A 14,205-nucleotide genomic window follows, 5' to 3' on the forward strand; every position below is an offset into this window, starting at 1 on the left:
AAAGTATGAGGATACTGAGGTTGAAATGAAAAATATATATATTTACTTCAAAAAATCTTTGACCACCATCTTAACAAGTGCACAGCAAAACACTACTTTTTAAATTAAAAAAATACATTTTTCTTAAATTTCAGATTTAAATATTCTTATGGTAATTATCTCAAATTTTTGTCACTAATTGGGTATTTTAAATAAAAACTGACAAGTTGAATAAAGTTATTTCCCTGAATATTAAAGGTGTTTAGAGATTTTAATAACCTCATTATTAGTTTCATTTAAAAGACAATGTCATTAAGTTGGTATACAAATTATTTTATAGTGAAGTACAATGAAGTGGCCTAATCTCTCTACAGGGACTTTTAACATATTGAACACTACATTATGTAAGTACATGGGGCTTAGAAACTGGTCTCTAATAGAGGGTTCTTGTTTTTAATTTGACCAGTAATAAAATAATTTAGATATTAGCTGACTATTCAAAATTAATGCATAACTACGTCTTCAATCTAATACAATCTATAATGACCACTTACCAAGTTTCTAGTTCTGTCAACATTACTGAGTTTTCCAGATACTGTACTGAAAGTGTTTCCAATAGGTTTTTCAGCAGGGAGAGGAGGTGGGCTTTGTGGATCCTCATGTAAACCTGGAAAAAGTAGCAGTAATTCATCAATAATTTCTAGTTTTTAGGATTCCAAAGAATGAAATGATTGCTGTTTAGTTTATTAGAAAAATGGCTATCATAAAAGATACACACAAATAGTTAAGCAAATGAGAAAGAGCTCCCAGCAAACTTCAGAAAATTGATGTGCTAGTCAACATCAGTTAATTTTACTATATGTTTTATAGAGAGTGAAAATAATACTAAATAATTACAACAGCAGCCAGCATTGTTGAGAACCTTTTATGTGACAGGCATTAAGTTAGGCTCTATATTTACATACATTTCACCAACCAAGATCTATGTGCTAGATTTGTCCAGTCCACTAGCTAGTAGCTACATCTAATGATTGTCTTAAATCTTAATTAAAATTTCAGTTCCTCAGTTGCACTAGCCACATTTCAAATACTAGCCACTGTGACTAGTGACTACTAGCACAGTTAAAGAACATTTCTATCTTTGCAGAAAAGTTCTATTGCACAGTGCTACACTAGATAATATCTTACCTGTTTTACAGATGAAGAAACTGAAGCTAAGAAAATAAATGTGCTAACCAAGGTCTTACTGCTAGTAATTGTCAGATCCATTGTTTTGAACCTAAAAGTCCATGTTCATTTTGATAAGACATGCTGCTTCTTAATAGGTGGTGTATTCAACACTCTCTCATCCAAAAATAATTCAATGTGTTTTCTTTCTTTCTTTTGTTTTTTTTTGAGATGGAGTCTCGCTCTGTCACCCAGGCTACAGTGCAGTGGCGCAATCTCAGTTCACTGCAAGCTCTACCTCCCGGGTTCACACCATTCTCCTGCCTCAGCCTCCGGAGAAGCTGTGACTACAGGTGCCTGCCACTAAGCCCAGCTAATTTTTTTTGTATTTTTAGTAGAGACGGGGTTTCACCATGTTAGCCAGGATGGTCTCGATCTCCTGACCTCGTGATCTGCCCGCCTCGGCCTCCCAAAGTGCTAGGATTACAGGCGTGAGCCACTGTGCCCGGCCAATGTGTTTTCTAATTCATTAGCTTCTGATTAATGAACATAACTGCCCTCAATTAAACAAACAATACCTTTACATCCAAACCACAGCCATATCAGTGATAATTTATCCCCAACTTATTTTAAAAAGAAGGAAACAAAGATGACCAGATTTAATTAGTGACAGTTAATTAAAATGCGTGTGCAAAAACAACTGGAGAGTGGATAACTGTAACATACTGAAGGACGCTAAAGCCACCTTTTACACTGTTTGGTTTAGGCATTAAAAGGAGATGAGCAGATAAGCATTCTCTCTCTTTTCTTTTTTTTTTTTTTCAAATGTACACTCTCTACTTCCATTTCATGTGAAAAACCTATAACAAGAAGATGATTTGTCAGGTTCCTGTTTTATCCGCAGACAGGAAAACATTCTCCAAGGGAGGAAAATACCCAGGCCAGCAACTAGGAAAACAATGATTTAGAGCGAGGCAAACATTCTTAGTGAGAGGCAAGGCTGCTCTGGGAATTAAGACATATATAATAAAAACATCCAACTCAGTCACCATCTTGAAGATATTTTCTGTGCTGTGGTTTCCGTATTCTTACAAGGAAATAGTTGATCATTTAGAATATAATACTGTTGTGACAAATATTTAAGAGTATACGCCAGTAATATGAAAGTAGAAAGGAGATAGCTTACTGGAAGGAGGAACACAGGGAGTATCTGGTGTGAGTATGTGTGGGATGTGGAGGAAGGAGATTTCCAATTTTAAATAATGTAGTCAGGGAAGGTCTCTGAGAAAAAGTGGCATTGAGTGAAGACCTGAAGGACTGGTGAGGGAGGGAGCCTTGCAGACATCTGGGAAAAGGACAACCTGGTCAGAAGAAACAGGCTCCAGGGGAAAGGAGCTGACAGGTTCAAGTAAGATCAAGGACATTTGCACCATGAAGCTATCCCCTTTTTCCCAAATTCTTCAGACACCAAAGTTTAATTCTTTTTCCTCCACAGAATATATGCATTGCTTATTAACAAAATTCTGAGGAACTGATTTTTGACATAAATACAAATAACTCTCTAGAAATCATTCTGTCATTTCAGTTCTCCTACATTTAGCAGTATAGAATTCAACTTTCTTTTTGTTTTTTTAAGACAAGGTCTCGCTTTGTTGCCCAGGCTGGAATGTGGTGGCATGATCTTGGCTCACTGCAACCCCTGCCTCCTGGGTTCAAGTGATTTTCCTGCCTCAGCCTCCCAAGTAGCTGGGATTACAGGCGTGTGCCACCATGCCTGGCTAATTTTTTTTTTTAATTGAGCCTTTATTTTTATTTATTCATTTTTTAAAATAATTTTTAAAAAAATTTTACTTTAAGTTCTGGGATACACGTGCTAAACATACAGTTTTGTTATATAGGTATACATGTGCCACGGTGGTTTGCTTCTCCTATCAACCTGTCATCCAGGTTTTAGGCCCCACATGCATTAGGTATTTGTCCTAATGCTCTCCCTCCCCTACCCCCCAACTCCCCAACGGGCCCGGTGTATATTGTTCCCCTCCCTGTGTCCATGTGTTCTCATTGTTCAACTCCCACTTGAGAGTGAGAACATGGGGTGTTTAGTTTTGTTTCTGTGTTAGTTTGCTGAGAATGATGGCTTCCAGCGTCATCCATGTCCCTGCAAAGGACATGAAATCATTCTTTTTTTATGGCTGCAGCCGGGCTAATTTTTATATTTTTAGAACAGATGGGGTTTCACCATGTTGGCCAGGCTGGTCTCGAACTCCTAGAATTCAATTTTCTACCAGTTCTTGGAGCTTTGTCAGGATAATAATGAAAGTTGCTTCCTCAGCATATCCTTTTCAGGATTTCAGAGCTTATTAATGCAGTTTCTGAGTGTGCAGAAAAAGTAAACATAGCAGGCCTGAGACTTCATCCCTAGGAAGTCCTACTTACAAGATTGGTCCCTTTTTTTGAGTTTCGCTCTTGTTGCCCAAGCTGGAGGGCAATGGCATCATCTCAGCTCACTACAACCTCCACCTCCCGGGTTTAGGCGATTCTCCTGCATCAGCCAGGCACACGCTACCATGCCAGGCTTATTTTTGTAGTTTTAGTAGAGATGGGTTTTCACCATGTTGGCCAGGCTGGTCTTCAACTCCTGACCTCAGGTGATCCACTTGCCTCTGCCTCCCAAAGTGCTGGGATTATAGGCATGAGCCACCATACCCAGCCACAGGATTGGTCCTTGACTGGCATATAGGAACTTGGACTTTGGGACAGTTCTCGCCATCCTCAAAACTGATAAAACAGAATACGTGGTTTATGCTGAACATTTGCTTTCCTCCTGGAAATCTGGAATTTTGCTATGTGCCAACATTTCTAGGAGTGCCTACATAACCAGTCCCCAATAAAAACCCTGGGCACTGAATCAGTAGTGAGCTTCTCTGGTTGACATTTCACATGTGTCGTCACAACTCATTGCTGAAGGAGTTACGTATGTCCTCTGACTCCACCAGGAGAAGACTCTTGGAAGCTTGCATCTGGTTTCCTCCGGACTTCACCACATTTGCCTTTTCTCTTTGCTGATTGTACCACTTACACTTTTGCTATAATAAATAATAGCCATAAATACAACTATATGTTGAGTCCTGTGAGTCCTCCTAGTGAATCATCAACCCTGTGGGTGGTCTTGGGGACAATGACACAACAGATGAATAAATTTAAAAATTTGTATTTATTACTAATGTCTGTAAAAGTTGTATTACTTAAAATCCAGGCAATATTTCTCATCATTATATGTTGGTATACCTGTTAAAATCCAGAATATATTTAACAAAGTAATAGCAAACAGGCAGATAACCCAATGAGCTATCATTTTACTGATTTGTGGGCTATATAATACTGTCAAAAGAAACATACTGCCCATTTTTTCTTTTCTATTTTTTTTTTTTGCAGATGGAGTTCTTGCTCTATTGCCCAGGTTGGAGTGCAGTGGCATGATCTCGGCTCACTGCAACCTCCGCCTCCCGGGTTCAAGCAATTCTCATGCCTCAGCCTCCCAAGTAGCTGGGATTACAGGTGTGTGCCACCATGCTTGGCTTTTTCGTATTTTTGATAGAGACGGGGTTTCATCAAGTGATCCGCCCACCTCAGCTTCCCAAAGTGCAGGGATTACAGGTGTGAGCCACCATGCCTGGCTACCACTGGTTTTTAAATCTAACATTAAAATATTACCTCTAAAAAAATAAAATATAACTTCCTAAGAAACTAGAACCAGAATTTGATACCTCTGATTTTTTTCTCCTCCACATTCTTCATAGCAACTCAGTTCAGTTTTCTTGCTACTTGGCTGAGATCCATCAGTTAGTAACAGAATCATCAAGAAGACACTGAAACCAAGAGACTGATCCTTCTGGGTAGTGCTTTATGGAAAAACCAAACTCCTAAAATAAAGGGAATATGCCTGCAGTACAATCCTGGGTGCTACAGGTGAAAGAGTGGGATGCTTGTTCTGCTTTAGGAGGAATGAAGTGGGCAGAATCTCTTGTTAGACAAAGGCAAGAATGCATGTGGGCTATAATATAAAGGCATTGCAGGCATAAATGAAATTAGAGGCCCACAGAGAAAGCTGTGTGATCACTCCAAGCAGTGCCATGAACTGCTCTGGAACCCACTGTGTGTGTGTGTACACATAAAAAAACACACTTTTAATCACACTTTTTAATAATCTGGTGCCTAAAATAAAGAGTACTGGCCCTTGTGGCTTTCCCATTATAATAAATATCAGATTTCTTTTTGAAGTACTTATTAAAGCTCCTACTGAATTTCATTTGTTATACTATTAAAAAATCAAGTAAGGAAAAAATCAAGTAAGGAAGTAAACCAAAATGTAACGTTATACTAATATAAGAAGTTTTCTTTTTTGAGAAGGATTCTTACTCTGTCACCAGGCTGGAGTGCAAGTGGCCCAATCTCGGCTCACTGCAACCTCCGCCTCCCAGGTTCGAGTGATTCTCCTGCCTCAGCCTCCCAAGTAGTTGGGACTACAGGTGCGGAGCACGACGCCCAGCTAAGTTTTGTATTTTTAGTAGAGACAGGGTTTCACCATGTTGGTCAGGATAGTCTTGATCTTTTGACCTCGTGATCCACCTGCCTTGGCCTCCCAAAGTGCTGGGATTACAGGCGTCAACCACTGTGCCTGGCCAATTTAAGAAGTATTTTTATAAACTATTATTTCAAGCTTTTGGTTACTGCTCTTCACAGAATTCACACATAGCCATATTTGAGATTATGCTGATTGGAATAATATACTCCTGACTGATAGACATATACACCTTTATTTGCTTTTAGTTTAGATTACTTTCCAACCAAATTTGTACCAGAGGTGTTAACATGGGATATACTAATTGTTCTAAATTTCAGTCTCCCTCTATTCTCTGTCTAAAGACAACATTAAAGAAAAATGAAATCCCCAGCCTGACCAGTGAGGTGAAACCCCATCTCTACTAAAAATACAAAAATTAGCGAGGTGTGGTGGCATGTGCCTGTAGTCCCAGCTACTCGGGAGGCTGAGACAGAGTTGCTTGAAACCGGGAGGCAGAGGGTGTAGTTAGCTGAGATCACGCCACTGCACTCCAGCCTGGGTGACAGAGTGAGACTCCCCCCAAAAAAAGGGAAAGGGAAGGGAAGGGAAAGGGAAAGGGAAAGGGTAAGGTAATCCAAATTTACTGAACTAATTCTTCAAAGAATTGTGAAAAAACAACTTGCTTTTAAATAGCTTTGACTACGAATGAGAGATTATACATAATTTCAAAACCAGACATTGATAAATTGGCATATATTTCTCCCAGGCTCTTGAAGAAGCAAATAAAGAAAGCAGAGAAGTGCTTACATTTTCCTGGTTTGGCTGGAATTCGAATTACAGTGGGCTTCCTGGTGGGTGCTAGTTGAACTGCTCGTTCTTTTATTGGTTCTGTTTTTGCAGGGAGCTGAAAAGGATCTAATGAAAAACATAGTTTTATTTTGCATGTTTTAGTTAACATGGACTGAAACAAAAAACCTCATTCATAATTTAAGAGTCATACTTTTCATGCCCCTGGGGAAACTATTCATGGATAAACAAAATCTCAGTTTGCAGAGACAAAAACAAAGTTGGAACTCATAAAAGGAAATAAGTTAGTGTTCTGTAAATAATTCATGTGGCTTTTCTTCCTCTCTGATGAGAGAAATCGAGGATGATCTTGAATTATGTAGAAGCTGATCTTTCAGGGGAGTGTAATCATTTCATACATGTCTGCCTGAAAATGAGGGGCAATTGAGATGAGGAGACCATGTTTCCCACATCCTAAAGCCTCCCAGACGCCACAGAGAGGAAAGACTCTTTCCCCGTACACCCCCTGTGCCTGTCCCAGAATATTTACTCCCAGGGCCCTCATCCTACCCAGTGCTGTGCCTGGCACAGGGAAGGTGCTTAGCAGTCTCAGACTTAGTAGTTTAGTAAAACTACACTTCAGTAACATGAAAACGAAAAACATTCTATCCCAGAAATAAAATAAGACATATCCCTTCAAATATTTAATTTTGCGGCAAGGATATATGACTCGGCATTCCTCTATCTTAACCGATTTATTAAGTAATTGCAGTTTTTGCCATTAAAAGTAATGCACCAACCCAATATTTTAAATGGACAGTATATACTTAGGAGAAATACTTTAAACAAAAGCATAGTTCTAAACCTTTTACTGAAACAGTCTTTAACATAAATGTCCTTTTTAGTGGTTTGGAAAAATGACTATAACTTTTTTTTTAAAATGGGAAATCTACAAGTAAAAAGATTAGCAAAAACAAAAGAAAATGCTCTATAATGGATATTCTACTCAGCACACAGGATCGCATGAGACTGTCTTTGCTTTTATTTAACAAGAGGCGAAATGAGTGTATGCTGTAATTCTGCACCTGTTCTATGGATCTTGCCTGTGGGGAGATACTCTCTATAAAACTATGCACTCCATAGCTCCTGGGATGAACAGCATTCAAATTCTGCCTGTTATGAGGTGTAATTCAATAAGCACCTTTTGCTGACCAGCTCTTTGCAGGATACATGAATGGCTGAGCTAAGAATAAAAGCCCTTTTGGTAATCTGATACTTCGCCTTCTCTTCCACTCAGTTTTCAGTCAACCTCACCATCAGATACCCTGCTAGAGGCATCACTCTCTCACTAGCTACTTGCTCATATATTTATGCCAGTAACAGTGCTGGGTGGGGAAATATGACGGTAAAGTACAATCCTAGTTTAAGTTTCTTATCTACCACTTAGGAAGGGTCCCCAGATGGCAAGCTAGCTAAAATTATTATTATGCCACTGAGGAAAAAATAAATCGATGACTCCTCTGTGGAATCTTACCAGCTCACAATGAGCGAGGCGAGTCTTACGTCAAAAACGCCAACTCAAGATTATCAAAAGAATGGTATCAAACTTTAAAAAAAAGACTACTAAATTAATAATATAACTTTCTTCCACTGTGACCTATGTCACCCATAAAACAACAAAGCTCCTGTTTTCAGATTTAACCAAATTCCTTAATTATTTAATTTTATTATAACAAATATATATTAAGTATAATAGTACATTTTCACTTCACAGCAGTATTTGTTGTAAAAGTAAGAAACAGTAAGAATTATATAAAATAGAAAAAGAAAACCTCTTGTAATCTTATCTCTCTAAAATTAATATTGTCTAAAATTTGGTATATCTGTCCATGTATTTTCTATAAATATTACATGTATCATTATTATATAAATATTTTGAAAAACAAACCCAGGATCATTTTATATCAATTTCTTTGTAGTTTAATATCAATTTCTTAGTACTTTTATATCAATTTCTTTGTAGCACTTTTGTTCATTCAATATTGACTGGGTGCCTGCTATGCATTAAATACTGGGAATATAGCAGTGAACAAAGCACAGAACTCTGCCTTCATGGAGTTTGCATTCCAGCAGGGAGATGGAGACAAGAAACAATACATGTAATAGACAAGGAATTTACGTGGTATATTAGAAGGTGAGAAGTATATTGAAAAATGAAAAAGCAGAAATGAAAAAGGTGAGGAACTTCAGGTGTGGGCAGAAGGGAAGCAGGCTGCAGAAGGAAACAGGAGTGCAGTAGGTGAGGCAGGTGATATTGTCTTTCCAAAAACTGGATTTTACATATTTCAATAGTTCTTCCAATAATCATTCACGGTGTCCTACCTTTCAAGTAGTATTTCTTTCTTTCCTTTTTTTTTTTTGAGACACGGTCTCACTCTGTCACCCAGGCTGGAACGCAGTGGTGCAATCATGGCTCATTTGTAGACTCGACCTCCTGGGCTCAAGCAATCCTCCCACCTCAGCCTCCTGAGTATCTGGGACTACAGAAATGTGCCAGCATGCCTAGCTAATTTTCATTTTTTGTAGAGATGAGGTTTCACTGTGTTTTCCAGGCTGGTCTGGACCTCTTGGGCTCAAGAGATCCTCCCATCTTGGCCTCTCAAAGCGCTGGGATTATAGGTGTGAGCCACCGTGCCTGGCCTGAAGTGCTATTTCTTAAATAGCTGCTTTTGGTACCAATAACCTGTTGGTTATTAGTTTAAAATTTCAGTTAATGATGCTTTTGGGGTGGGTGTGAAGGGGGAAGAAAATCTTGAGCATGTAATGACTTAAATTGTTTCCCAAATCAAATTAAATTCTGGGCCAGTATAAGACCTACACCTCACATTTCGCAGGTAAGGGCATGGATGGGGGTAGGGGTGGGCAGGGAAAGGAGAAAAGAGGACAATCAGCACCTCTGAGGGGCTGAACACAGGGGGCATCCAAAATGTGCTTGCTGTGGGAAGAATGGCCTTAGGAAATCCTGATCCAAATCCTGCACACAGTGTGGGCAGATCTCACCTATCGTGTTAAAGGGTCCAATCATTTTTTGTTTTAACCTGAAGGATTTAAATTGAAGTAGCATAGGTATAACTTATGAAGTATTCAAAGTGTCCTAGCTTACTCTTTCTCGTTTTTTCATTTTTAATACTGTTAGCTGTTTTTTAATAATTGGCAGTTAGATTGTGTATAATCATTCTACTATACATGTCTTCGGAAAAAAAAAAAATTCTTTCTCCATGTAGCGAGGCAAGGAAGTCTTCGTGTTCCATCACCGCAGGCTGTTTGGCAGGAGTGGTCTGTTTAATGATCTCCCCCAGCTGTGCTCACTGAGTCAGTGAGCTCTGCATCTGCCTCTCTGTCTGCATGTTGTCTGGGCTGTGATCCATGCGAGGAGTGCAGATTAGTGGGGAGGATAAACAGCATCACTTCAATGAGAAGGTGGAGCCAGAGGCCTGTTTTTTATCTTATGATGGTGTGCAAGCTTCTCTCTAGCAACATAAGTTCACTTTTTATGTCTTCTCATAAGAGGGCTATTTTTTTTCCAACAGAAGTTATAAGTGGGCAACATACAAAGCAAAGCTGGCACTTCATATTGGGGTACTCCAGACACCACCAGGTAAGAAACTGGATCATTAGTACTAGTTAAAATGTTTAACGTTCATAACCTTTGACTAGTAGTCCCACTTTCAGAAATTTATTCTTCAGAAATAAAAGCCTCAGCAGAAGTGAACATGCTTATGAGGGTATTTACTACAGCATTTTTTGTAGTGGCAAAAACCAACAAGGAACAAAACAAAATAACCTCCCCCTCCACCAAATAAAAAACAAACGAAACAACCTGAATGTCCATCAACAGGGGAAATACTGAAGCAGCTATGATACACTATGAGGTATGAGGCAGGTATAAGGAGACAATGAATTAGAATTAGATCTATTATCCTGAAGAGAAGTGATAAATGGCATTGTTTAATAAAGCACTCTGCTGAGTAACAGGTATAGGATGGTAAAAATTTCTGGGAAAAGTCCATTATGTGTATATGTGTAAGCTTTGGTTTGGCATGCCCAAAGGCACAGAAGGCTGCATACTTTGTTCACACTGGTTACTGTGGGGAGATTACATTTTTTTTTAAATCCAAAATCTCTGAATTGTTTGACTTGTTACAATGAATATATTTTACTTTTCTAACAGAAACAAATCCAATAAAATAAATTCAATCATAAGGAAAAAGTTACAAGATTAAGCTGAGTTAACACCTCTGCCAAACAAACCAGAACAAAACCACTTAAAAATAAGAGAACAAAAGAGGAAACTTCTGGTTTCTTTCGTTGCTTTTTCAAGGCAATAATGGCCATAAAATTTTCCATAAAGCAACTAGAAAAATAAAAACTCTTTTTTTTGGATTTAATTTAAAAGGAAATAATGCAGATATGAAATTTTGAATTTATCTAATTTAGATGTATTTAGTTCATAACAATTCGCTTCTATTTGTAACCTTGAATAATATAACCGTTTAGATAAATCACTGTTTTGTTATTTTAAAAATTTCTACTTATCAGAATCTGAGGGTCAGTGGGGGAAGCAGTTCTTCAGAAGTGGCAAAGACGACAAGAGATAATTCTCCCAGTTTCTTTCAGCCTAATTATGCTTATGTTCAGCTATTTTGAAAAGATTATTGATTAAATACCTTGTTAAAGGTAATGCCTCCACATGGTCTGAAATTCAAAAGGGATCAAAATGCTTACAGTGAAACCAAGTTCCCTGTTCTCTCCTATCCAGTTCCTTCATAAAAGACAACCTTTGTACCACCTTTTCATACATCTCTGTACATTGCATTTGAAATTTAACACAAACAATAGCTAAAATAACACAAAAAGTATCCTGTATCTTGCATTTTTCATCTAATAATATCTTGGAGGTTGGTCCAAAGTAGGGGATAACAGGTTTCTCTCCCTTTTAATTATCACACAATACTCCATTGTTATGGATGTACCATAATTTATTTAAGCAGTCCACTGACATTTATTTCCAATATTCTATAGTAGAAGTCCTTAATTCTAGAGCCCAAATGGGCCCTCGAAGCTCTGGATATTGTACCTTGAATTGTGTGCACATGACTAATGGCTATTTTCTTTTTTTTTTTTTCCTCACGCTCCAGTCATTGAATTAATGGCTATTTTCAAGGCAGAGAAAAGACTCTCAGGCTACCTCAGATTCTCAGAGTTTGGTAGTCTGGAAAGGGTTAAGAACTTGCTGCCATAATTCTATTATAGACTGCTCTTGCTTCTACAGAAAAACAGAAAACAAAAAACACGGAGCATCTCAAGAAGAATCTCCTATCTGAATCTAAGACAAGAAAATGGCATTTTTGTCTACTTTTGTTTGCAGTGATGGCATTTTTGTCCACTTATATTTGCAGTGTTTATTCTGTCTTCCCTCTACCCCCTCACACCAGCACCAGTTATTCTACACCTGCTGATGAACAAGCAGAGGCCTCTTCATAACTATACCCGCACGGTCTTCATTACCGGATTGAGAAAAACACTGATGATAAAGTAGTTTTCCACCCATTAACTGTCTCTAATAATATGCTTGTCGTCACAATTAGTTTCACCATCCCTGGCTTGCTTTTCTGTCATTTCTTTCCCTTGAGTTCTGTTAATAGCAGACATTGGCTGCTAAACTATTATTCTGGTCTGTGTAATGGGGCTGCCGGCAGAAACATTCTCCTTTTTCTGACAGCTGGGTATGATTTGTAAAGGTGTGAATAAGAATTGCTAATACTTCTGGGCTCCATTACATTAACCTGGAAGGCATTCTACCCAAGAAATGAATCCAATATTAAATTGCCTGTTTTATGAGTTTTCCTTTAGTAATTTTTCTAATCTTTACAATGTTTTCATAGCTTCAGTATTTTCGGATCTCTATTTCCTGAGATTAATATGGCAACTTCATTTTACGAATGCTATTTTATTAGATTTTCTTTAATTTTGAGGTAAGAGAAAGGGAAGAGAAGACTTATTTGTAAGTTTCTCTTCTTTCTCCTGTGTTCCTCTCCCAGTTTCTGCCTGGTGTCTGGATGATTAGGCAAGGTTTCCCAGGACCATAAACCTTTACTTACAACGATAATGCTACCAAAATACCGCCAAAAAGTCACAAACTCCAAATCAAAAAGCAAACAAAAACCCCTCCACAGGTCAAGGCATTCAGAGGTGATCCTGAAGGCCTTTGGAGGGCGTAAGCAGGGAGGCAACAAGGGCCAGTGTGCAGTATAGAAACTCCCCCTGGGTAGCCACAGTATGGAGTGTGATAGGCTTGTCTGAGTGGGCTCAATTTAGGAGGCCACTGCAGCCATCAGAGTGTAAAGGCCGAAAGTGGGGCAGAACAGGGAAGGATGAAAAGGAGAGGCAGAGTCAAGAACTATTTGGAAGGTAAAACCAGCAGGAGTTGGTAACTAATGAGATGTGAAGGCAGAGAAGTAGCAATCATAAAACTACTACTTAATGATCATCATATTTCACACAATGTGATAGAGCTTTCCTATATGATCACATTAAACCCTTGCAATACCCTAGGTGAGGAGTAGTATTATGTCTTCCAAATGAGGAAACAGAGGCACTGTGAGGTTAAGAAAATTGCCCAAGGTCACATAACAAATGTGGTAGACCCTGGCGGACTCCAAATCTGAACAGCTAGTCACTGCGTGACACAGTGAGAAGACTCAACGATGATCTCTGGGTTTCTCCAGGGAAGGCTGGTGTGTGTGATGGTGTCACTAGTGAGTTGCAAAATATAAGAAGAAAGACAGGTTTAGAAAGAAGATAGTATTCAGCTCAGTATAACTCCATAGTCAAGAGCAATGGTTAAAGTCAGATAGCACAAGCAAATTACACACTTTGCTAAAAGACGCCCCAATAATTAAATGTTGTGCAATGAAGTGGTAGAAATCAAGAAACAGAAAAGGCTGAGTATGAAGCATGAGACTGTATTTATGTTAAAAGTATATTGTTGACCTTCCTTTTTGAAGATGACTATAATTATCTGCTAGATGATACAAAATAAATTCTCAGCAATTATTAGTCAAGTTGCCATCCCCATAGAAACTAGCAAGTTCTACAAAAGGTAATATTTCTCCAGCTTGCTGTTGGGTTTATCTATCCCTGTCCTTCTCTGAATCTTGTTAATACCAAAAAGGTTTATACAAGAAAATGGTATTATCAAAGACTTGAAAAGTTTTTAAAGTGTTGCCTGGTTAAGGATTCATGAAAATATTGGGTAGCAACATTATACAGTGAAAAATAAACTAGACTTAGAATAAAAACACTAAGTTTGAATCCTGACTTGGACAATTGTTTTATGACACTGGGCAAATGATCCATAGATCTCTCTCAGTCTCACTGTCTTCATTTGCAAACTTAGGCAGTGATATCTCACAGAAGGTTGTTGCAATTATTAAATAAAATAATGTATGTCTCAGTATTTAGCAGAGCATTAGGTACACTGCAGAAGCTTAATATATTCAAATGTTTTTCCTTCTACCCTTTATGGACAAAAGCCATGTATGTCTTTTAGTTTATATGCTAAAATGTTGTGTGTCAGTTACAATGTTCTGTGCATGATTAATGTTTAATAATGTGTATGTTTGCTTTCATTTTAAATACACCTGTGC

At 38.2% G+C, this 14,205-nt stretch overlaps 1 protein-coding gene across 2 annotated transcripts in view; it reads right to left on the reverse strand.

Moving 5' to 3' along the window:
* The window catches only part of SH3D19 (SH3 domain containing 19), a 195,023-nt gene that overhangs the window by 35,937 nt on the left and 144,881 nt on the right, over positions 1-14,205 (reverse strand). For both annotated transcript variants that reach the window (XM_010372515.2, XM_030916386.1), the window contains 2 exons: positions 6,518-6,625; positions 534-646 (listed from right to left, as the gene is read on the reverse strand). In XM_010372515.2, the coding sequence (XP_010370817.2) occupies positions 534-646; positions 6,518-6,625 (221 nt within the window). The remainder of the gene's footprint in view (positions 1-533; positions 647-6,517; positions 6,626-14,205) is intronic.

The sequence above is a fragment of the Rhinopithecus roxellana genome, chromosome 2 (genome assembly GCF_007565055.1).
Source record: "Rhinopithecus roxellana isolate Shanxi Qingling chromosome 2, ASM756505v1, whole genome shotgun sequence".
NCBI classification, from domain to species: domain Eukaryota; kingdom Metazoa; phylum Chordata; class Mammalia; order Primates; family Cercopithecidae; genus Rhinopithecus; species Rhinopithecus roxellana.